At 42.1% G+C, this 26,618-nt stretch overlaps 1 protein-coding gene across 1 annotated transcript in view; it reads left to right on the top strand.

Moving 5' to 3' along the window:
* The first annotated feature begins 417 nt into the window (after positions 1-417).
* The window catches only part of cspg4 (chondroitin sulfate proteoglycan 4), a 99,053-nt gene continuing 72,852 nt past the window's right edge, over positions 418-26,618 (top strand). Inside the window, exon 1 of the mRNA XM_020456613.2 lies at positions 418-530. Coding sequence (XP_020312202.1) covers positions 458-530 — 73 coding nt within the window. The 5' untranslated portion in view covers positions 418-457. The remainder of the gene's footprint in view (positions 531-26,618) is intronic.

The raw sequence follows: 26,618 nt of genomic DNA, 5'->3' as shown, positions 1-26,618 counted from the left end.
CTGCCTCCAGACTTAAGAGACAAAAGCAACAGAGAGTGAAACAACCTTGATTTTCATCTTTAATTAAAAGCAAAAGGTTTATCCCTACAGCACCAGCCTGCAGTCTCTAAAGGCCATTCCAATTACTGGCAGAAGACATAAAGAGCCCTTCAACGTTGAGTGGCCAGACTCAGTAATTTGAGAGAGCGGGGGGGAGAAAGGGGCGAGGGAGTGTTGTGTACTTTTTTCCACCAGGGGCGGCGTGGCTCTCTCTGGGAGTGTGCTAGGCAAAGGGCTGAAGGGAGGCGTAGGCAGGGCTCTTGTGGCTTTTTGGGGGGTTGCAAGAAGGAGGGCGTTTACTTCGGGGGCCCAACCCCTTCCATAGAGTAGAGATGCAGAAGCAACTCGGCTCCCAAAATTAACTGGAAGACAGTTCCCTTTGAATGGAGAGTGAGTTGCAGAGGACTACACCGGCAATATGAGAGCCCTGCGTTTGGTCCTGCTGAGTGCCTTCTTGCCCCTGCTCTGTCTGCCCAGCCCCAGCCATGGAGGTAAGTGCAACAAGCCAAATTAGTTCTTCAAGCTATTAGTCTCCCAGCTGATCCCCTGTTATGTCAGAAAGTCACAGCTGTAGCTATGGGGGTCATTCAAGTCAACTCTCACTTTCAGCGGCTTCTCTCCTATACATATCAATCATAATCACTTGGGTTTCCGGGTTGAAGTTGCCTCTAATCGCTGACTTAGGTTCAGCTAATCGATCCTTCACCCTCCTCACTTTTGGGAGGTAAAAAATAAAAACTGACATCGGACCCGGGCATAGGGGTACCTTCATCCCACACCATTAGATATCGATCAGTCAGGTTTCTTTCAAACACATTTTACTGCTGTTTTACATGAAATTACATACACCTGGAGAGATCTGCTGTAGGTGTTGTGCAGTGCTATAGGTCTCAGACAGCAGATGTTGAAGTTTGTGTAATGTTTGCTCAGGAACAGTTTTGTGGGAGCAGTGTGTTGGTAGAGGGTACAGTCAGTGGTTAGATAGCTAACTTTAAAGGGAAGTGAGTTTGAGGTCCCCTCCTCGAGCTCTGAAAAGCTCTTTCAGAAGCAGCCCAGGGCCAGGGTAGGCAAGGTTTGATTTCACCCATCCAGGGAAATTAGCTTTAGGGGGTGGAGTGTCAAAGAGCTGGCTTCCTCTCTCTCTCCCTCCCTTCTCCTCTCTCTCTCCCTTCTCCTCCCTTGGCCTCACAGTTCTGAGATAGATTGAATCAGGAGCAGCAGCACCTCACAGTGCAGTTCCCGGCCACGAGGAGTTTTGGAAGTGTTTGTGGTTGGGGGAAGGCAAATCTGGTGTTCGAGGGAATGAAACGATGCCTTTCAAAAGCTCACTGAATCCTACAGAAATCTGTACACATGGCAATTTGGCAGGAGTATCCCCGGCCCCATTGCACAGATGTTTAGTTTATTGTTTGTGCCAGGCTCTTAGATCTTTCAAATCACATTGGACATTTTACTCCAGTTAAACTCCAATGGGAAAACAGTGATGAGCCCCAGTCTGGGGTTGGGAATGCCACTTGGTCTGAGTGGAAAACTGCTTGTTAAGTCTAGTTTAGGGAATCACCCTTCAACCTTCAAAGCCTGTGTAGTGAATGTCATCTGTAGCACTGTAATGGGATGTTATCAGGTGATAGCATTATAGCATTGATATCAGTTGGCACCACAGCCTGTAGTGTTAAACTGCTGACCCGATAGCGCTAATGCTAAACAGATGTTCCACAGTCTGCGCCTTTCTTTCCCCCCCCCCCCCCTGTCACCCTCACCCTTCCAACCACAAGCTGTCAGGAACACCTCACAAACTACCTGGAATGTGCATCTCTGACCTCACCTCCTCTGTGTTTGCATCTTGTTCCTGTGTCACGGGGTGCCACATTGCTCGCAGCTGGAACTGGACGAATTGTACGTCATTGTACGACAGCAGAATGCTATAGAAAAGTCACTCTAATGATTTCTCTGGTCTGTGGAGCTGTTGCTAAATGACTCGGGTTCATAAACCTAATTCTCCTTAACTGCTACGTTAATTATCCTAACCTGCAACAAAAAGTCTAATCTGACAAAAGCTCTATCCTTTCCAGTCAAAACTACTACATCTCGTTCTCTACCTCTGTGTATTTTGTGGCTATGGTAACAGAGCTAAACAAATATGGATTTTGACGCTGGAGCTTCTATACAAGGAGCCCATGTGTTCTGTGTGAGTTGCCAGAAGGGTAAACTGCACAGACTACAAGTGTCTGCACATTAGATTAATGAATCCAATACTTGTTTAAGGGAATTGACGAGATTAGTCGTTGGTGACTGGAGCTCTCTGACTAATGCAGCCAGCAATCCTGAATTCACCCCCACTTTAAACAGTTTACTAACTAAAATGTTATGATACACTGTAAATGCACATTATGTAGATGCAACATACTGGGCATGCAAATCCGACAGTGTATAAATACGGCGCAAATCACACAGGACTTATTTTTTGGCCCTTTGGACATCATCGTAGAATAGGATGGCAACAATGTACAGTGCCTTGCAAAAGTAATCATCCCCCTTGGCGTTTTTTCCTATTTTGTTGCATTACAACCTGTAATTTAAATGATTTTGATATTGATTTCATGTAATGGAAATACACAAAATAGTCCAAATTAGTGAAATTAAATTTAAGAAATAACAAAAAATATAAATAATTCAAATAAATAAAAAATGGAAAAGTGGTGCGTGCGTATGTATTCAGCCCCTTTGCTATGAAGCCCCTAAATAAGATCTGGTGCAACCAATTACCTTCAGAAGTCACATAATTAGTTAAATGAAGTCCTCCTATGTGCAATCCAAGTGTCACATGATCTGTCACATGATCTCAGTATATATACACCTGTTCTGAAAGGCACCAGAGTCTGCAACACCACTAGCTAGGGGCACCACCAAGCAAGCAGCACCATGAAGACCAAGGAGCTCTCCAAACAGATCAGAGACAACGTTGTGGAGAAGTACAGATCAGGGTTGGGTTATAAAAAAATATCAGTAACTTTGAAAATCCGAAATAGCACCATTAAATCTATTATTAAAAAATGTAAAGAATTTGGCACCACAACAAACTTGCCAAAAGAGGGCCACCCACCAAAACTCACGGACCAGGCAAGGAGAGCATTAATCAGAGAGGCAACAAAGAGTCCAAAGATAACCCTGAAGGAGCTGCAAAGCTCCACATCGGAGAATGGAGTATCTGTCCATAGGACTCCACAGAGCTGGGCTTCACGGAAGAGTGGCTAGAAAAAAAGCCATTGCTTAAAGAAAAAAATAAGCAAACACATTTGGTGTTTGCCAAAAGGCATGTGGGAGACTCACAAAATATGTGTAAGAATGTACTCTGGTCATATCAGACTAAAATGTAGCTTTTTGTCCATCAAGGTAAATTCTATGTCTAGCGCAAACCCAACACCCCTCATCACCCCTCATGGGGATGTTTTTCATCGGCAGGGACTGGGAAACTGGTCAGAATTGAAGGAATGATGGATGGTGCAAAATACAGGGAAATTCTTGAGAGAAACCTGTTTGTCTTCCAGAGATTTGAGACTGGGACAGAGATTCACCTTCCAGCAGGACAATGACCCTAAGCATACTGCTAAAGCAACACTCGAGTGGTTTAAGGGGAAACATTTAAACATTTTGGAATGGCTTAGTCAAAGCCCAGACCTCAATACAATTGAGAATCTGTGGTGTGACTTAAAGGTTGCTGTACACCAGCAGAATCCATCCAACTTGAAGTAGCTGGAGCAGTTTTGCCTTGAAGAAGGTGCAAAAATCCCAGTGGCTAGATGTGCCAAGCTTATAGAGACATACCCCAAGAGACTTGCAGCTGTAATTCCTGCAAAAGGTGGCTTTAACAAGGTATTGACTTTGTGGGGAGAATAGTTATGTACGCTCAAGTTTTCAGGATTTTTTTTGTCCTATTTTGCATCTTCAAAGTGGTAGGCATGTTGTGTAAATCAAAGGATACAAACCTCCAACAAATCCATTTTAATTCCAGGTTCTAAGGCAAGAAAATATGAAAAGGGGGGTGAATACTTTCGCAAGCCATTGTACATGTAATTATGTAGTATAGACATCGATGTTAGAGACATGGTTTCGCATTCCACTTAATCACAAAGGTTGAAACCCAAATGGCAACCTATTCCCTATGAACAAAAGTATAGGCGCATCATACAACAATTTAAAATATTTTAGTTACAGTTCACATAAGGAAATCAGTCAATGGAAATAAATAAATTAGGCCATAATCTATGGATTTCACATGACTGGGAGTACAGATATGCATCTGTTGGTGACAGATACCTTTAAAAAAATGTAGGGCAGTGCATCAGAAAACCGGTCAGTATTTGATGTGACCACCACTTGCCTCATGCAGCGCGACACATCTCCTTCGCATAGAGTTGATCAGGCTGGTGATTGTGGCCCGTGGAATGTTGTCCCACTCCTCTTCAAAGCTTTGCGAATTTGCTGGATATTGGCGGGAACAGGAACATGCTGCCGTACACAGCAACCCAAACGTGCTCAATGGGTGACATGTCTGGTGAGTATGCAGGCCATGGATGAACTGGGACATTTTCAGCTTTCAGGAATTGTGTACAGATCCTTACGACATGGGGCCTTGCATTATTATGCTGAAACATGAGGTGATGGTGGCGGGGGAATGGTACAAACAATGGGCCTCAGGATCTCGTCACGGTATCTTTGTGCATTCAAATTGCCATAGATAAAATGCAATTGTGTACGTTCTCCGTAGCTTATGCCTGCCCATATCATAACCCCACCGCCACCACGAGGCATTCTGTTCACAACGTTGACATCAGCATACCGTTCACCCACACAATGCCATCTGCCCAGTACAGTTAAACACAAGATTCTTCTGTGAAGAGCACACTTTTTCAGCGTGCCAGTGACCACCGAAGGTTTTTCCCACTGAAGTCAGTTACGGCGCTAAACTGCAGTCAGGTCAAGACCCTGGTTAGCACACAGATGAGCTTCCCTGAGACGGTTTCTGACAGTTTGTGCAGAAATACTTTGGTTGTGCAAACCCACAGTTTCATCAGCTGTCCTGGTGGCTGGTCTCCGACAAACCCGAAGGTGAAAAAGTCGGACGTGGAGGTCCTGGGCTGGAGTGGTTACACATGGTCTGTAGTTGTGGGGCCGGATGAACGTGCTGCCTAGTTTTCTAAAACGGCATTAGAGGTGACTTATGTTAGTGCAATTAACATAACATTTTCTGGCAACAGCTCTGTTGGACATTCCTGCATCAGCATGCCAGTTGCACGCTTCCTCAAAACCTGAGACATCTGTGGCGTTGTGTCATGTGAAAAACTCCTCATTTTAGAATGGCCATTTACTGTCCCCCGCACAAGGTGCACCTGTGTAATGATCATGCTGTTTAGTCAGCTTCTTGATATGCCACCTGTCAGGTGGATGGATTACCTTGGCAAAGGAAAAATGCTCACTAACAGGGATGTAAACAATTTTGGGCACAACATTTTGAGAAACATGCTTTTTGTGTATGGAACATTTCTGAGATTTTTTATTTCAGCTCATGAAACATGGGACCAACACTTTACAGGTTGTGCTTATCATTTTGTTCAGTGTAATTCACTTGTTTTGACAAGGGCCCATGGGGTGACAGTCGTGATAAGATCAACCTCTTACATTAGTTCTTGATCTTCGCTATGTCTGCTATAGGCTGTATACCCAAACTTCCTGATATTGTACATCTGCTGTAGGCGGTATACCCAAACGTCCTGACATTGTTTAATGAATGGTATGTGCACTGAGCATTGTTATTTGCATTGGATAAGTGCCCTCCACTGGCTAAGACTAGTACTGCTACTACTACAATCGGAATCAGCCCCAAAGGACACATAATTTTATTACAACCTTTTGCTTGATACTAGGGGCGTAGGCACGACTGGGTCTGGGTGGGTGCAGGCACAGGTGTAGGGGATCTAGGCCCACCAAATAGGCTTGAGGAAAAAAATGCTTTACTCGTCAGTGTTACAAATGGGACGTTATTTGTCTTTACTTGACTTGCATTGTACTTGACTTGGGCAGGACCTCAATGAAACTGAGTACCGGCACCATTTCTTCTGCTTGAGTTCCTGCACCTCCTATAGAATACTAGTTCAAAAGTAATTGAGAAGTTCCTGCAACTAAATATAAACGGTACCGGCACTCAAAATGAGTACTGGCACCTATTTCAGTCCAAGTCAAGCACTGGTCTAAACATGCATACACCATCAGATAGAATTCATAGCAAGCAGTAGGGAGGGGGTGGGAAAATGAAAGGAATATACAAAAGGGATATTGACAATAACAATAATAATAATAATACAATAATAATATATGGTATTTGGCAGATGCCTTTCAGAACACTAAAGGACATGTTACATAAAATCTGGTGCTTTACATAAAATCAATTTCAGTTAGGCCTATGTAATGAATATGAATTATTCTTTATTTACAAGGGGGAAAACTATAAAAACAAATTGTAAAAAGAAATCAGCTCCTGAGTGGCACAGCGGTCTAAGGCACTGCATATCAGTACAAGAGGTGTCACTACAGTCCCTGGTTTGAATCTAGGCTGTATCACATACGGCCGTGATTGGGAGTCCCATAGGGCGGCACACAATTGGCCCAGCGTCGTCCGGGTTTAGCCGGGGTAGGCCGTCATTGTAAATACGAATTTGTTTTTAACTGACTTGCCTAGTTAAATACAGGTTAAACTGATTCATTTCCAAATAATATGTGGCCTCTGGCACGTGTCACTTTGCGCTGATACCATGTCCAGAAAACAACAGCTATCACTGTGTTGACTCTCTAGCCAACTTGGCTAGCAAAAGCAAGTAGATGTGATGTTGGAGCTTTTGCCAAGTTATTTGATATCAGTGATTTTACATTCAGTCCATTCAGAGACAATGATCAGCGCTACAAACATTTTTATTAAACATTCTTAGAAATCATGAACCACGCTTCTCCACTTCGACACACGTTCGATCCCTCCGCTGAGACATGACATGAAATAAAAAATGGAGTTATTTAAATGTATGCTCTGTTGTGCCTTGCAAGTAATAGGATACAACAACCGGCCCCTTTACCAGTGTAATCATATAGCCTAGCTTGAGACTCGAGTTTAGAAAAATAAGGGACTCTACATTTATTATGAAAGTAGGCAAATGCATGGGGAATTGAATTGGAAATAGAACTTTGTCCTGTGCTTCTCCCCCAATACACTTTAGTTAGGCCCTATAGGCTATTTGATCATTTAACTGATATCATACAATGCATTGTAGGCACACATGATCTCCCGCGCCCACAGAGAATAGTATTCTACTTGCATTGTGACTCATAAAGTGATCTTGACTAAGAAAAGGTTGTGGACCACTGTTCTGGTCTATATAGGCTACAGCCTATTATGAGGTGCTATCTAACCTCCAAACAAGCTTCAATGCCATACAACACTCCTTCCGTGGCCTCCAACTGCTCTTACACGCTAGTAAAACCAAATGCATGCTTTTCAACCGGTCGCTGCCTGCACCCGCATGCCCGACTAGCATCACCACCCTGGATGGTTCTGACCTAGAATATGTGGACGTCTATAAGTACCTAGGTGTCTGGCTAGACTGCAAACTCTCCTTCCAGACTCATATCAAACATCTCCAATCGAAAATCAAATCAAGAGTTGGCTTTCTATTCCGCAACAAAGCCTCCTTCACTCACGCCGCCAAGCTTACCCTAGTAAAACTGACTATCCTACCGATCCTCGACTTTGGCGATGTCATCTACAAAATGGCTTCCAACACTCTACTCAGCAAACTGGATGCAGTTTATCACAGTGCCATCCGTTTTGTCACTAAAGCACCTTATACCACCCACCACTGCGACTTGTATGCTCTAGTCGGCTGGCCCTCGCTACATATTCGTAGCCAGACCCACTGGCTCCAGGTCATCTACAAGTCCATGCTAGGTAAAGCTCCGCCTTATCTCAGCTCACTGGTCACGATGGCAACACCCATCCGTAGGAGGCGCTCCAGCAGGTGTATCTCACTGATCATCCCTAAAGCCACCTCATTTGGCCGCCTTTCGTTCCAGTACTCTGCTGCCTGTGACTGGAACGAATTGCAAAAATCGCTGAAGTTGGAGACTTTTATCTCCCTCACCAACTTCAAACATCAGCTATCTGAGCAGCTAACCGATCGCTGCAGCTGTACATAGTCTATTGGTAAATAGCCCACCCTTTTTCACCTACCTCATCCCCATACTGTTTTTATTTATTTACTTTTCTGCTCTTTTGCACACCAATATCTCTACCTGTACCATCTGATCATTCATCACTCCAGTGTTAATCTGCAAAATTGTAATTATTTGCCTACCTCCTCATGCCTTCTGCACACATTGTATATAGACTCCCCCTTTGTTTTCTACTGTGTTATTGACTTGTTAATTGTTTACTCCATGTGTAACTCTTAGTTGTCTGCTCACACTGCTATGCTTTATCTTGGCCAGGTCGCAGTTGCAAATGAGAACTTGTTCTCAACTAGCCTACCTGGTTAAATAAAGGTTAAATAAAAAATAAATAAAATAAAAAAATTAGCATACTGTTTAGCAAAAATGTTTGCTGTGATGGTGTCTCACGCAAACCTGATCTAATTCGATTGGCCAACATGCTAGTGATTAACACTAGAAAAGCCAGGCCTCGTTGGATCCCTTCGGGCCAATGACATGTCTTTCGAAAGTCAACAGTCTAATAAACACATTTCATATATACTGTCGGAAGAATAATCATTTGGTTGTGTTTATGAGGGTGTTCGGTAACGCTATACAAAATATAATGTATTTCAAAGAACACAATAGAATTCATTTGTTTATGTAACTGTAGGCTACATGTACAAAAATGTTAAAAAACACAACAACAAAAAACAATTCTAGTGTTAAAATCCATTAAATAAACACCATCACAAAGAACAGAAATTATTCATTAGATAAGGGCAGTTCTTAAGGAATGAATTTATGAAAAAAAAAAAAGTATTTCATAAGAACAGAATGGCATATTGTCTGTTTAAATATATTACTGTGCTTTGAGTGTTGCAAGTGCACGTGGGAGCTCGGGGTGATTTTTAAGGATAGGTGATTTGGAAACTGCAGAATCGTCTCTTTCTGATACTATATAGACATCAAAACGTCTTACATGCTTGTCACTCTGTAGGAGAATTAGCTAAAGTTCACTTTCTGAGTCAAAATGCAAGCCGAGATCTTATTAATTTAATATAAGTAGACATGCACTCAAAATTTACTGTAGCGCATATGGGGCCCACAAGCTAATGGTGGCTGAAAACACAATCATCGCGGGATGAACGAGTGACGAATTTCCGGCCAAGGGTGGTTCATTTAAAAATAATTCCTTCCTCCCTCGCCCCTTGCCCTGCAAGTGTATACTCGTCTGGCATCATGATACGTCTTCAGAGGTGTCCACTTAATTTGAGGGATGAGGGGATAGGGTGTGTCTTTTAAGTGTTTGGACCGCAACCTATGGCTCGAGGAAGCTCAGATCACGTGTCTGCAGTTATCTGATTGACCAGCGACAGGCCTGTAGGTGCACTTGATTTGCTCTCTGGGCCTGTCGGGTAGGGGGAGTTCTACCTTCAGACACATGTAATGGTTCAATATGGGAGCCCTGCCTACCAGGCGCTGGGGCTACTGAATCAAGTGCACTTACCGCCAGCATCACAAAACAAATAAAAACAATAGGATCGCAGGGCTTTATCGTTGTTTTTTTTACGACCGGTTGGTGACCACTGGTTTAGGTGTCGTTTTGATGGGTCATCATCAGTTGCACAGGCCTGGCAGGGAAAAAAAATGACATGTCCTCTTAAAGCTGCTTATAACACAAATTCTGTTTGTGATATTAAGAGTCTAACACAATAGTGTGTTATATAGACTTATTTAAGAAAAGTCAAAGATGGGGGGACATAACTTTAAAAAGTTGTTTTAGTCTAACTATAGGTCTGGTTTATTATATGTAGGTCTGTGTGAGTCGCATGTTAAATGCATGAGTCATGGATTTACGTAGGCCATCACATGTGTGGGGTATAGTATACAGTAAAGCATAGGGTAAGCTATACTTTTTATGATAATTTAATGTTGATTTAAGTTCCCAAATTTTGGACCACATACATTTTTGCTGGCTCTGCCATCAACGGATTTCTGCAAACGCCACCGTTTGAAATCATATGGAAATAAGAGGATGCCATAACATTGCAGAGCATGGGAAAGAAAATCAATGTTGACAGTGTTCTAATGAAGGTAAAGCTCCCTCCTCTTCCTGTCTGCTTTTTATCCTGGCAGCTTAAGACAGCAGGTTTCACTATTCGAGTGAGTTCTGTGTTATTAATGACCTTTCTGCCTGTGGCCGGGGGCAAAATCCGTTGTGAGAATCCACATTTCTTAATTTGGACATTCCCTATGCCTTCTCCCGCTCTTCCCCCACCAGGCAGAATAAGTGTAACTTTATAACCCTAGTAAAACTTACCATATGATGGGGCTTTCCATCTCTACTTGTACTTATTCCCGCCTGAGATATGGCTTTTTCTTTGCAACTCTGCCTAGAAGGCCAGCATCCCGAAGTCACCTCTTCACTGTTGACGTTGAGACGGGTGTTTTGCAAGTACTATTTAATGAAGCTGCCAGCTGAGGACTTGTGAGGCGTCTGTTTCTCAAACTAGAAAGTGCACTTGTGAAGATACCCAAGTCAAAGCCAGTGTTTCTGTCCCCGAAAAGTGCAATCGTTACATTTTCTCCCTCAAGGTAGTAGGAAAAACAAGTGTAACACAAAGTTAAACAGCACCGCCCAGCATATTTATTGTCGTTAAGAACTGTTGGGGAATTTAATGGCGTGGATTTCATGATCAGACCAGCGTGACCAACTGGTTCTGAATAGACTGTGTTAACCCGATCAGCTAAGGTCAAGGCATTACATTTCCCCTTTGGCGACCAAAGAAGTACTGGAGAAGATCTTATCATATCTGGTTTTGAAGAAGTCTGTGTTAGCCCATCGAGCTGAAGAGTAGGCATGAGAGAGCTAACCAATGTCTTCAGTTCTCAGGCGAAGTTATCATTGTAAAACATTCATTTTCTGATAAAAACAGTATCTGATTTGCCCAATAGGCAGTACAAATCTGCTTCTCTAAGCTAATGTAACAGTGTAAATAAGTTGTTCAATTCCTGCATAAAATGGGTAATACAGACAGGAAGTCTCTCCAGTGCCTCGACCAGCACAACCGGGGTTACCTCTACCCGTCCCATCCGGAGCCAGTCCCAGTGGGATGCATCTCTCCCTTCCCAGGGAGTATGATGGGACGGCAGCACAGTGCCAGGGGTTCCTTTTACAACTTGACCTCTACCTGGCCACCTTTCACCCAGCTCCCTCGGGAAGGGAGAGAGTGTCCGCCCTCATCTCATGCCTCTCGGGGAGAGGTCTGGAGTGGGCAAACGCCGTGTGACAACAATAAAAGTAGCGAGGCTATATACAGGGGGTTCCGGTACAGAATCAATGTGCGGGGGCACCGGTACAGAATCAATGTGCGGGGGCACCGGTTACTCGAGGTAATTGAGGTAATATGTACATGTAGGTAGAGGTAAATTGGCTATGCATGGATAAAAATCGTATCCAGTGTTGGGATGATTCAATGGGGGAAGTGTGATAAAAGAGCCTGGTCTGATGCTTAACAACATGGCAATACCTTGATCAAAATATCCCTGTTTCTTCCCCATCCTAATATAGACAAAACTGCTTCTGTGAGAGGCTTAGAAAATGTTCCGATTGCCATCTCAATAGTTCCTGATTTCAAGTATGCCTACCATTTGATTGTATTATTTTTTCTTTCAATTAGGTTGAGATAGTAATGGAGATTAAAAAAATGACTTGTAAGAGAGCAATTAACTGTTATACCAAGAAATCGTTTTCGTTATTTTACTTCAGGAAAGGTTCTAATTTTACATTAGAACCTTTGTAACAATATATCGGCTTGGAGCCAAGCTTTACATCAGCTATGGCCAAATCTACATTAATGATCATACAAGGGAAAATGCATTCCTTAAAATGACTGAATATCTGTTATGAAAATATGTCAACATACAGTATATCTTTGAAGACATACTTGTGAGGCTTTGTAATTTAAACCCTCCATGAAACTTTCCTTCTGTTAATAATATAAACATAGACAGCCTTGGTGGTCGCTCACATGTTTTAGTGAGTCATCGGCTACTTCCAAAATGGCACACTTGAGTCAAATGTAGGTCTATTGCTGCGGGTCTGTGGGAGTTCTCTCGGGTCCACACAGTGTCTGAGTGTGAGTCATACACTCATGAGGCCACTGTGGTTAAATCATGGGATACTGTATCTTACACTAACACAACCAACACATTTTGAGTCCTCTCAATGGTGCTTGTTAGAAATGTTGTGGTAGCGTTTTTGGGAAAACTCTCCCTTTTAACTATCTCAAAACCAATGGAAACCCGACATGAATTTTCCTCTAACATCCTTGTATGTTCTACCTAGAGAGCATTTCTTTCCAGCAACCTTACACAGAAAATATAACATGATTGTCTGTTGATGTATGAAATTACTCTTTCTTCAGTTGACCTGAATATGCAGTTTGAATATCTCCTGCCATTTGAGTATCGCAACATGGCTTTGGCAGGCAGACGGCAATATGCAAGGAGGGCGACACAGAGGCATATCAATGCCAACTTCTGTCCTGTTGAAATCTTCTTCAGGCCTGATAAAACCCTGAAGTGTTTCTGGGTAATTTGTAGCCTGCCTGTTCTTGTCAGAGGCTGGGTCCTATGGGAGAAAATCAAGGGGCCTGCTGGGGTAGCTTGGTTCTGCTCTTGCAGCTGACAAGACGTGACTAAATTGTGCTGGATAAATATAGCTGGGTGTAGCGCGACCCAGTAGCGTATTGCTTCACATGTTGCAGAGAGGAGAGGGGCTGCTTGGAAGCTCTGGGGAGAGGAGAGGAGGAAAGGGGTGCAGAGTGGTGGTTCACACAGATTCCAGTGTTCAGGGGCTAGAGCATGTCGTCATCTCCCAGTCACGGCAGATTGAAATAGACAGAGGAAATGGTTTGTTCCATGGAGCTCTGCCTGACTGACTGCAACGTCTTCTTCAGTAGCTGCCTCGGGTGCTGAGGGGACTTGCCAGGAGACCAAGCCCTTGTCTGAGCTGATATAATAGCCAAGGCTAACACAGTTACGTCTTTATTGTGTGTTTATTTACAGCACTTGAGATCACTGCTGTTTAATGCTCATTGTAAAGCAAACAAATGTGTACTGTCTTACACAACATTCTGAAGCTCTTGAATGTTTTATTTGGTATATAGGGATACATATGGAATGTAATAAGACAAGTCTCAATAAAATGTTATTGTATAACAAATTGTTCTATGTTGCTCAATAACAATCAAATGGTGAACAATAATGCTAGCTAAATTATCGGTTTTGGCAAAACAGTACAACTCGCAAAGTAGACAAATCATAGGTCAAATAGAAAAACGCTATCAAATGGAAGCAGAATCAATGTACAATGACAAGAGCTACCCAGTATTTTGAGGTGAAAGTATTGGAATATGCTCCCACAGCCACATAACCAGTGCATCAGGTCACATACACTATATATACAAAAGTATGTGGAGTCCCCTTCAAATTAGTGCATTCGGCTATTTCAACCACATCCGTTGCTGACAGGTGTCTAAAATCGAGCACACCACCATGCAATCTCCATAGACAAAAAGAGGCAGTAGAATGTTTTAACTGGAGAGCTCAGTGACTTTCAACGTGGCACTGTCATAGGACGCGTCTAGGAGCGACAACAGCTCAGACGAGAAGTGGTAGGACACACAAGCTCACGGAATGGGACTGCTGAGAGCTGAAGCGCAGAAAACTTGTCTGTCCTCGATTTGCGCCACTCAGTACCGAGTTCCAAACTGCCTCTGGAAGCAACGTCAGCACAGGATCTGTTTGTCGGGAGCTTCATGAAGTGAGGTTCCATCAGTGGAGGCTCCTCAGATGAGAAACGGAAGGACCATCCTACTCAGTGAACTTCATAAAAATAACAAAAATGTAACATTTAAAGTTATCCTTTTTAGATTAAATTATACTAAATATATTGACATTTCACCAAATAATTGATTGAAACATACTGTGTTGCAATGAAGGTGTACAGTAGCCTCAACATCACTCTGTAGGGTAGTACCATGGTGTAGCCGGAGGACAGCTAGCTTCCGTCCTCCTCTTGGTACATTGAAATCAATACAAAACCAAGGACGCTCTTGGTTCTCACCCCCTTCCATAGACTTACACAGTAATTATGACAACTTCTGGAGAACGTCCCCCAACCTATCAGAGCTCTTGCAGCATGAACTGACATGTTGTCCACCCAATCAAAGGATCAGAGTATTAATCTAGTACTGAAAGCATAAGCTACAGCTAGCTAGCACAGCAGTGGATAAACTATGGTGAGTAATTGACTCAAAGAAAGAGAAAGACAATAGTTGAACAGTTTTTAACAAATTTATTTATTTAAAAATGCAGGAGAAGCGAGAGAGAGATTATCATTTTCTTCACTTTCAGTTTCACTTAGCTAGCAAATGCGGCTAGCTAGTTTAGCCTACTCAAACACCCGGCTCAAACAGAGGGATGCTATGTTAGCTAGCTGGCTATGACTATCCAACACAACACTGGAACACTTCCAAGTCAAGGTAAGCTTTTTGTTTTATTAATTTATTGCCAACGGGGCCCACCGGTGTAACTTCTTACTGACTAAACACTGTAACGTTACTGCATGATTGTAGCAGGTTTACTAACACATTTCTAGTTAGCTAACGCACCTTTGTATATCGCGCTGTAATGTACAATTTACATTATTTTAGCGCCCAAAAAGTGTAATATGAATACCATTGCAAAGGAACATTTCTCCCCATTCCAGCAAAATCAATGACGAGACCTTCAAGCTGCCTGATTGAAGAAGGCAGTGAGCTCCATCGGGTCTTTTTAAAGATGGCGTGAAAGTGAAACCTACTGCGTGATAGGGAAATATGGTGATAAGCTGTGTGGGCAAACTGCTTTTTCATCCGATCCATCCAACTTATCCCCTCTAAAATGTCAATAAAACACTATAAAGAGTTTATATAATGTGTCATTACATACCTATTTGAATCCTGTTTTTAGGGCGGTGCTAAAGTTATCTTCAGAAATAAACAGCGGCCGTCGCAGCTTTTGAGAGTCATAATGGCTTGCAGTGATGACGCAAGAAATTAATGCATTCAATTGTACAATTGACTAGGTATCCCCCTTACCCTGTCCCTTTCTTGTTTTAAATCTGCCAGTGAAGTGCTACATCTGGTTGAGAGAGGGAGTACAACACAGAATGAGTTGCATTATGCGTGCTGTAAGTTAGTTACATCACGACACGTCACAATTTAAGGTACAGTGTCAGAGGGGTCAGTTATTTCAACTTTTCAACTCCATTACCATGTCAATCAACGCTTGAATAGAAACATAGTTCACACCCCAGATTTTGATGTCAACACAGTCACTACAATCCCATTAGTTTTCATTGCAGCATTGTTTGAATGCCGCGGTTGCGCAAATTTGTACGGATTGGGGTTAGTCAACAATAGCTTTATTAGCAACAATAGCTTTATTACATATTCCCGACTGTATGTAATGAAACCTAAGATTACCTGGGGTACCAACGTAAGAAATAACACGTAAAAAAAACAAAATACTGCAGTTTCCTAGGAACGCGAATCGAGGCGGCCATCTCTGTCGGCGCACAGAATCGTCTACAATGACGATTCTGTGCTTCCAACTTTGTGGCAACAATGTGTGGAAGGCCCTTTCCTGTTTCAGGATGACAATGCCACTGTGCACAAAGCGAGGTACATACAGAAATGAACGGTACTTATTTTTACTGAAAGGAAACTAAATAAACTAAATTCTTGTAGGCCGATTATACAGCTGTCATTTTTCTCTTGAAACATTTATTGAACAATTAGGTTACGTTTTTCTTGAGCTATTGAAAATGCTTAGGCGTATTGAACAGTAGCCTATAATTGTACTGAAACTAAACAAAATGTAAAACAATAAAGGGACATCTTGTAGACTGACTGCCTGTATGGGCTAATATCCTACACCGGTGTATTAATAAAAAATAAATGTTATTTTTTTAATTTTTTTTATTGAAAATAACTAGGCTATAACACAACATAAATGGGTGGGTCTAATCCGGAATGCTGATTGGTTAAAATCACATTCCAGGGCCCTCTTGAGTGGCGCAGCGGTCAAAATCCCTGCATCGCAGAGCTTGAGGCGTCACTATAGACCCGGGTTAGATCCATGGCTGGATCACAACGGGAGTCCTATAGGGCGGCGCATAATTAGCCCAGCATCGTCCGGGTTAGGGGAGGGTTTGGCTGGAGGGAGTCGCTAGAGCACAATGTACCAAGTAAAGCATACTTGGCACATTGTGCTCTAGCGACTCCTTGTGGCAGGTTGGGCGCCTGCAGGCTGACTACGGTCATCAGGTGAACGGTGTTTCCTACGACACATTGGTGCAGCTGGCATCTGGGTTAAGCGGGCAGGTGTTAAGAAGCGTGGTTTGGCAGGTCATGTTTTGGAGGACGCATGACTCAACCTTCACCTCCCGAGCCTGTTGGGGAGTTGCAGCGATGAGACAAGATTGAAATTGGGGGGGAAAAGGGGGTAAAATACACAACAACAAAAAAATGTTATACATTTTAAAAAGCGTTCCAGCCTGTTTCTATTCCAGAAGTTACCACCTGCAAAATATATGACTTTAAAATGCCTATTTAGTCATAAATATATGACTTTAAAATGTCTATGCATCTGACTGCTCAATCCACTGTCTCATCAGCCCAGCCAGGAAATTTATAAACCTGATCTCCACTTTTTTTATTTATTTATTTTACCTTTATTTAACCAGGTAGGCAAGTTGAGAACAAGTTCTCATTTACAATTGCGACCTGGCCAAGATAAAGCAAAGCAGTTCGACAGATAAAACGACACAGAGTTACACATGGAGTAAAAACAAACATACAGTCAATAATGCAGTATAAACAAGTCTATATACAATGTGAGCAAATGAGGTGAGAAGGGAGGTAAAGGCAAAAAAAGGCCATGATGGCAAAGTAAATACAATATAGCAAGTAAAATACTGGAATGGTAGTTTTGCAATGGAAGAATGTGCAAAGTAGAAATAAAAAATAATGGGGTGCAAAGGAGCAAAATAAATAAATAAATAAAAATTAAATACAGTTGGGAAAGAGGTAGTTGTTTGGGCTAAATTTTAGGTGGGCTATGTACAGGTGCAGTAATCTGTGAGCTGCTCTGACAGTTGGTGCTTAAAGCTAGTGAGGGAGATAAGTGTTTCCAGTTTCAGAGATTTTTGTAGTTCGTTCCAGTCATTGGCAGCAGAGAACTGGAAGGAGAGGCGGCCAAAGAAAGAATTGGTCTTGGGGGTGACTAGAGAGATATACCTGCTGGAGCGTGTGCTACAGGTGGGAGATGCTATGGTGACCAGCGAGCTGAGATAAGGGGGGACTTTACCTAGCAGGGTCTTGTAGATGACATGGAGCCAGTGGGTTTGGCGACGAGTATGAAGCGAGGGCCAGCCAACGAGAGCGTACAGGTCGCAATGGTGGGTAGTATATGGGGCTTTGGTGATAAAACGGATTGCACTGTGATAGACTGCATCCAATTTGTTGAGTAGGGTATTGGAGGCTATTTTGTAAATGACATCGCCAAAGTCGAGGATTGGTAGGATGGTCAGTTTTACAAGGGTATGTTTGGCAGCATGAGTGAAGGATGCTTTGTTGCGAAATAGGAAGCCAATTCTAGATTTAACTTTGGATTGGAGATGTTTGATATGGGTCTGGAAGGAGAGTTTACAGTCTAACCAGACACCTAAGTATTTGTAGTTGTCCACGTATTCTAAGTCAGAGCCGTCCAGAGTAGTGATGTTGGACAGGCGGGTAGGTGCAGGTAGCGATCGGTTGAAGAGCATGCATTTAGTTTTACTTGTATTTAAGAGCAATTGGAGGCCACGGAAGGAGAGTTGTATGGCATTGAAGCTTGCCTGGAGGGTTGTTAACACAGTGTCCAAAGAAGGGCCGGAAGTATACAGAATGGTGTCGTCTGCGTAGAGGTGGATCAGGGACTCACCAGCAGCAAGAGCGACCTCATTGATGTATACAGAGAAGAGAGTCGGTCCAAGAATTGAACCCTGTGGCACCCCCATAGAGACTGCCAGAGGTCCGGACAGCAGACCCTCCGACTTGACACACTGAACTCTATCAGAGAAGTAGTTGGTGAACCAGGCGAGGCAATCATTTGAGAAACCAAGGCTGTCGAGTCTGCCGATGAGGATATGGTGATTGACAGAGTCGAAAGCCTTGGCCAGATCAATGAATACGGCTGCACAGTAATGTTTCTTATCGATGGCGGTTAAGATATCGTTTAGGACCTTGAGCGTGGCTGAGGTGCACCCATGACCAGCTCTGAAACCAGATTGCATAGCAGAGAAGGTATGGTGAGATTCGAAATGGTCGGTAATCTGTTTGTTGACTTGGCTTTCGAAGACCTTAGAAAGGCACGGTAGGATAGATATAGGTCTGTAGCAGTTTGGGTCAAGAGTGTCCCCCCCTTTGAAGAGGGGGATGACCGCAGCTGCTTTCCAATCTTTGGGAATCTCAGACGACACGAAAGAGAGGTTGAACAGGCTAGTAATAGGGGTGGCAACAATTTCGGCAGATAATTTTAGAAAGAAAGGGTCCAGATTGTCTAGCCCGGCTGATTTGTAGGGGTCCAGATTTTGCAGCTCTTTCAGAACATCAGCTGAATGGATTTGGGAGAAGGAGAAATGGGGAAGGCTTGGGCGAGTTGCTGTTGGGGGTGCAGTGCTGTTGTCCGGGGTAGGAGTAGCCAGGTGGAAAGCATGGCCAGCCGTAGAAAAATGCTTATTGAAATTCTCAATTATGGTGGATTTATCAGTGGTGACAGTGTTTCCTATCTTCAGTGCAGTGGGCAGCTGGGAGGAGGTGTTCTTATTCTCCATGGACTTTACAGTGTCCCAGAACTTTTTTGAGTTAGTGTTGCAGGAAGCAAATTTCTGCTTGAAAAAGCTAGCCTTGGCTTTTCTAACTGCCTGTGTATAATGATTTCTAGCTTCCCTGAACAGCTGCATATCACGGGGGCTGTTCGATGCTAATGCAGAACGCCATAGGATGTTTTTGTGTTGGTTAAGGGCAGTCAGGTCTGGGGAGAACCAAGGGCTATATCTGTTCCTGGTTCTAAATTTCTTGAATGGGGCATGTTTATTTAAGATGGTTAGGAAGGCATTTTTAAAAAATATCCAGGCATCCTCTACTGACGGGATGAGATCAATATCCTTCCAGGATACCCCGGCCAGGTCGATTAGAAAGGCCTGCTCGCAGAAGTGTTTCAGGGAGCGTTTTACAGTGATGAGTGGAGGTCGTTTGACCGCTGACCCATTACGGATGCAGGCAATGAGGCAGTGATCGCTGAGATCTTGGTTGAAGACAGCAGAGGTGTATTTAGAGGGGAAGTTGGTTAGGATGATATCTATGAGGGTGCCCGTGTTTAAGGTTTTGGGGAGGTACCTGGTAGGTTCATTGATTATTTGTGTGAGATTGAGGGCATCAAGTTTAGATTGTAGGATGGCTGGGGTGTTAAGCATGTTCCAGTTTAGGTCGCCTAGCAGCACGAACTCTGAAGATAGATGGGGGGCAATCAGTTCACATATGGTGTCCAGAGCACAGCTGGGGGCAGAGGGTGGTCTATAGCAGGCGGCAACGGTGAGAGACTTGTTTTTAGAGAGGTGGATTTTTAAAAGTAGAAGTTCAAATTGTTTGGGTACAGACCTGGATAGTAGGACAGAACTCTGCAGGCTATCTTTGCAGTAGATTGCAACACCGCCCCCTTTGGCAGTTCTATCTTGTCTGAAAATGTTGTAGTTTGGAATTAAAACTTCAGAATTTTTGGTGGTCTTCCTAAGCCAGGATTCAGACACAGCTAGAACATCCGGGTTGGCAGAGTGTGCTAAAGCAGTGAATAGAACAAACTTAGGGAGGAGGCTTCTAATGTTAACATGCATGAAACCAAGGCTATTACGGTTACAGAAGTCGTCAAAAGAGAGCGCCTGGGGAATAGGAGTGGAGCTAGGCACTGCAGGGCCTGGATTCACCTCTACATCGCCAGAGGAACATAGGAGGAGTAGAATAAGGGTACGGCTAAAAGCTATGAGAATTGGTCGTCTAGAACGTCTGGAACATAGAGTAAAAGGAGGTTTCTGGGGGCGATAAAATAGCATCAAGGTATAATGTACAGACAAATGTATGGCAGGATGTGAATACAGTGGAGGTAAACCTAGGTATTGAGTGATGAAGAGAGAGATATTGTCTCTAGAAACATCGTTGAAACCAGGAGATGTCATTGCATGTGTGGGTGGTGGAACTAATAGGTTGGATAAGGTATAGTGAGCAGGACTAGAGGCTCTACAGTGAAATAAGCCAATAAACACTAACCAGAACAGAAATGGACAAGACATATTGACATTAAGGATAGGCATGCTTAGTCGAGTGATCAAAAGGGTCCGGTGAGTGGAGAGGTTGGTTGGTGATTTAGACAGCTAGCCAGGGCATCGGTAGCAAGCTAGTATAGGATGGAGGTCTGTTAGCCACCCCTTACGTTCCGTCAGTAGATTAGTGGGGTTCCGTGTGGTAGAGGGGATTAATCCAAATCACACAACAACAACAAAAATAAAAACAATAGATATAGTTATAGAGGCCCAAGAAGAAAATATAATAATAATAATTTAAAAAATAATTTTAAAAAAATTATAATAAAAAAATTGTCCGATTGTCTATTCAGATAGCAGCCGGTAAGACAGCTAACGGTTAGCAGGCCGCAGATGGGCGTTCAGGTAACGTCGCGACGGAGGAGCCGGCCGAATAACTCCTTCGGGTAGATAACGTCGGCAGTCCAGTTGTGAAGGCCCGGTGGGGCTCCGCGAAGGCAGTAAAACGGGTCCGGATAGGTGACTGCAGCCCAGGTGTGATTGATGGAACTCAGGAGTGATTGACGGAGCTTGCTAGCTCCGATGGTCACACGGATAGCAGCTAGCTAGCTGTGAGATCCGGGTATGAATGTCCAGGGACATGGAGAGAAAAATTGGTCCGGTATGTTCCGTTCCGAGCCGCGCTGCGCCGTACAGAACTGGCGATAGATTTTCGAGCTAAAGGATAGCTGATGACCACAAACCGTGGTTAGCTGAATATTAACGATTTGCCAGTAAAGGAGCTAACTAGCTTCTGAACTAGCTTCTGGATTAGCTTCTGGCTAGTTTCAGGCTAGCTTCTTGGAGTTTCTGGCTAGCTTCTTGGAGGATTACAGATCTGAGGTAAATAATACTTTTTTATAAATATACATTGGTGAGGCGGGTTGCAGGAGAGTGTTTTGAAGATGAGTTGATGGAAAATAAAAATAAAATGTATGTGAAAAAGTTGTAAATATATATATATACAGGACACGACAAGACGAGGACAAAAGACGTCTGAACTGCTATGCCACCTTGGAGACCAGACATTATCTCACATTTCTTTTAGACTAACATTTTTTAAACAGTGGAGATTTGTATAAACCTTGCTGTCTGTCTCTCCAACATTTGCAACATTGTTTCAATATTCAAATTCGATCTCCAGCTGTCCTATAGTAATGAATGTGTCGGGAGTCGGGATGAGACAGACAGGCAGGCAGCTTTTCTCAGCCAGTCAAAATCATGAACTAGCATAATTTTTATGGATACATACAAAGAACTATCAATAGAAAACAGGTCAAACTAAACAAAGTGCAGCTAGTTTGCTGTCTTAAAAGCTTCCGTTTGAAGTGATTATGTTTTGTTGTTGGCTAGCTCCTCTGAACAACAGTGTCCTGATGAGTGAGCACATTTTCTATGCCCGGGGAAATCGTGAATCATTAGCTCATTGTTATGAATGCATCCAAATAAATTTCACTAGAAAACAGCTTAAATGCAGGTACTTTGATGTTATTCTGGCTGCAGAAAGTAAGTTAGCCGTAGTTGGCTAGCTAGCAAGCAAGGGATTAGCCAGTATGGCAATGGAACATTCAGAATGAACTACTGGGTCACTTCCATAAACCCAAAACAAAAAGACTGAACGACTGGGTTGTGTCTCTTGTGTTGGGACTATGTCTTGTGGAATGAAATAGTGTAAATAAATTAATCAAAATAAAGTTTTTAATGAAAATATGTCAATCATTATTTTAGTATGTTGGTAACCCATTGTATAAAAGTGATAATGTCCTTGAAGCCGGTGTTTGGAGGATATATTGGCACGATTTGCCGACCCTCAACTCTCGGGCCTAACATCACCCATGCCAATATATTCTCCAAACACGGGCTTCTCGGGTATTATCTCTTAAATAATAGGACTTGGTGACACCACTTACCAAGTAATAGGCCTACGAATATCCTATACACTAGCGGACTTAAATCATCAAGGCTTCAAATCATCAGTAATTAGATACTAGTAATTATTTTAAAAATACATGTAAGACCTATGCTTGAGGACCCCCCATGCTTCACTTGTCATTAGTCAACCACAGATTGGTTCATAATAATATACTATTCCACCCTGACAGAGTTTCCCTGCTCTTTTCACAAGTGGCACATGGCGCATGGAGATTGTTATTGGCCAATCATGTCATCAAGTGGCAATAGGCTACAGTCATAGAGCCTCTGTGTATGGCAAAAGTTAGGAGATGTCTAATCAATAGAAGTTAAAGGAGGAGGACAGGCTGTAGCCTAGGCAGCCGATAGTGGTGTGCTCTAGATCATTTTCTCCCCGCCTTTTTGCCTTCAAAGATAGTTAAGGAGGAAAAGTATGCCTTTGCAGCCTAAATGGAGGATGCTTTATGAACGAGCCGGTCCACGGGGACATGAGTGTACTACCAGGAATGTACATCAAGCCTAGACGATTGTGAAGATCTAGCGCCCACCACTGCCGGCTGCCTAGGCTAGGTAGGCTACAACAACCAAGAGTCAACAGGTAGGCTGCTACTTGATATTATGAATGGAGTTGTAGTTATTTTTAACTGTAAGGAAAGAAAGCTCATGGAGCCTCAATTAGCCTAGCTCGCTAGCTGGCTAGCTTCTTCCAGTTTTATGCAGTCAAGACGGTACTACATAATCATAATGGATGATACATAACTTAACTATGGAAGTTATTAGTCTGCTATAGCGCAAGTCGGCTTGGCTTGTTGCTGTCTCTAGTCTCTACCTCCCTGCACCCAATGTCACTCACAGCAGTAGCATGGCCATTCCCCCGCCTGCTAGAGCGGGGGATTGTTTTTTTGGCAGACTACAAGCTTTGTTGTGTATTCCTACTCTCCGTCATGCTTTATCAGCTCTGGTTAATAAATTTGCTTAGAAATATACCTTTCTGCTGCTTCCCTCACCTTGGATCGGAGCGAGTCCAGTTGTTATATAGTGTCCGTTTAAAACGTGTTTCTATGTGTAAAAAAAATATTTATGCATATCGGGTCTGGGTGGGAAAGCTCCAGGTCCATTTTGGAATGGGTCCAACTTTTTGAATACCTGTAATGTGTAGCCCATGTATCTGAAGCTCTGGCCAAAAAGACTATGACATGATATACTCTTTTTGGCAAGACAGCATCAGATACCGTGCATTTGTAAAGTATTCAGACTTTCCCTTTTTCCACATTTTGTTACGTTAAGGCAAAAAATCTCATCAATCTAAACACAATACCCAATAACGACAAAGCCAAAAGATGTTATTAGAAATGTTGGCTAAAAAATAAATGAAATACCTTATTTACAGTCAAGTCATGTCCTTGGCATGCAGTCACAGTTGACTGAAGAAAAAGTCATTTTACATTTGCTGTGTTTTTATGTTTCTATTCAATTTATTCCACTTCCTAAGCAAAAGTGAATCATGTATTTTCCTTATTCGTCATTTGTCAGCATTACATAGCTATGTTAAAACTTCTCTAGGATAGGGGGCAGCATTCGGAATTTTGGATGAAAAGCGTGCCCAAATTAAACTGCCTGCTACTCATGCCCAGAAGCTAAGATATGCATATTATTAGATTTAGATAGAAAATACTCTGAAGTTTCTAAAACTGTTTGAATCATGTCTGTGACTATAACAGAACTTATTTGACAGGCAAAACCCAGAGGACAAACCATTCCATGTTTATTTTTTTAGGTCACTCTTTTCAATGGGGTTTCATTGCGAATCCAGATTTCTAAGGGACCTTCTTGCAGTTCCTATCGCTTCCACTGGATGTCAGCAGTCTTTAGAAATTGGTTGAGGTTTTTCCTTTGAGAAATGTAGCCATGTTCAGAACGAGGTTAGAGAAGTGTACTCTTTGTTAGAGGCGCGTGACCTGAAAAGCACGCTCTACTTTGTTTTCCTCCGGTGTTGTCCCATCTTAAATTTTATCGATTATTTACGTAAAAAATACCTAAAGTTTTGTTCCAAAAGTAGTTTGAAATGTTTGAACAATGCTTACAGGTCATTTTTGTAGTCATGTTGGGCGAGTTGGAACCTGTGTTTTTCTGGATCAAAGGCGCCAAATAAATGGACATTTTGGATATCTATCGACGGAATTAATCGAACAAAAGGACCATTTGTGATGTTTATGGGACATATTGGAGTGCCAACAGAAGAAGCTCGTCAAAGGTAAGGCATGAATTATATCTTTATTTCTGAGTTTTGTGTCACGGAGGGTTGAAATATGATGGTCTGTTTGTTTGCAGATAATAGCACTGATGTGTAGCTTTAATTTGGTATATTGAATATGTGATTTCATGAAAGTTTAATTTTTATAGTAATTTATTTTAATTTGGCGCTCTGCATTTTCACTGCATGTTGGCCAGTTGGGACACTACCGTCCCACATATCCCAGAGAGGTTTTAAAACCTTTTACTACAGTGGGCTAAATCAGGGTCACACAGAGTGTTTCTTGGTAGTCTTAAACAAATCTACTTTGAAACAAAAGTATGCACCTCACACATGATTATGAGCTTAATTAAAAAAAGAAGACACCTGTACCATGTCAGATATAGAGTTGTAATGTATTGAATTTTGAGTTTGCATCCCTATATTACACTTTATATAACAAACCCTTTGACATAAGACCATCGGATTTTCAGCATTCATGTAGAATAATTATCAAATTATGACAAATATTAATAACATGAGGTGTCTGTGTCAGTACGTGGTCCTGTTTGATGACAAACATAGAAGTCAGAATGGATCACTATTTAATGAAATATCTTGATTTGTAGCAAACTTGAAAATAATTCACTGCGGGGATCGAACTTAATAAACATATTTTAGAGCCCAAAACGGGCGTACGTTTTTTTTCTGTATGGCTTTTCTGGCTATCATTATTTCTTTTAGGCATTCTAGGGCAGACCAGGGCTTTTGGCACCACTTGGTTGCTATGCAGTAACCGACCAGCAGAGCTTGTGACTTCATGCTCCAGACTGGACTCTTACTGTTTATTAAGCATGTGACAAATGTGATTTTATTTAATATTAGAGACCTTACAGTTAAAGCTGCAATATGTAACTTTTTGGGCAACCAAACCAAATTCACATAGAAATATGAGTTATAAATATGGCATTCTCATTGAAAGCAAATCTAAGAAGCGGCAGATCTATTCTATGTGGGCTATTTCTATGCTTCCAATTTTATTTTATTTTTTTAACATTTTGGTTTTGTCCACAGCTTCAAACAGCTGAAAATACAAGATTTTTGGTTATTGAAAATGTATTTAAATGCAATTTACATGGTACAATAATTCTCTACAGTATATGCTTGTTTTGCCACATAAACTGAAATTAGGCTAGCTATTAGAATTTTAGCAACCAAAGGTGAAAATGTATTATTAATATCATGCATCCTATTTGTAGAGCTAATGGTAACTACTTCAAAACTTCCAAAGAGCCAATCAACCATAGATTAATGACAGGATACCTAGCTACAAGCTCAACTGAAATGTAGCTTGTTTCCAAACCTAAGCAAGGTACATGGAGGTAGGAAACTGGATGGTTGACTTGTTCTCACTGAAGTGCACTACCCTTCATATACCAGTAGGAGTCACTATTCAGGCAGGAATCATTGGACTGTGGCTTCACATTTTATTTCAATTTACCTCTTTATTTAGCTTGATGGCATGATGTTGAAACGTTGACGTTGATTCAAACACTATCAACATTGAAACAAGGTCAAATAAAACATGTTTAATCAAATATAAAATTGAACATAATTTCAACCATATATATTGAATATAAGATTAAAAATATTAATGTTTTTATGTGGAATTTAACACAATTTCAACATATACATAGTTGTGATGATTATATTGAAATTATATTGATATAACAACCTGTTAGTCAGGTTATGTCA

Source organism: Oncorhynchus kisutch, linkage group LG22, assembly GCF_002021735.2.
Source record: "Oncorhynchus kisutch isolate 150728-3 linkage group LG22, Okis_V2, whole genome shotgun sequence".
Classification (NCBI taxonomy): domain Eukaryota; kingdom Metazoa; phylum Chordata; class Actinopteri; order Salmoniformes; family Salmonidae; genus Oncorhynchus; species Oncorhynchus kisutch.
The sequence above is the reverse complement of the archived record's forward strand: the minus strand, read 5'-3'. Positions and strand labels throughout refer to the sequence as shown.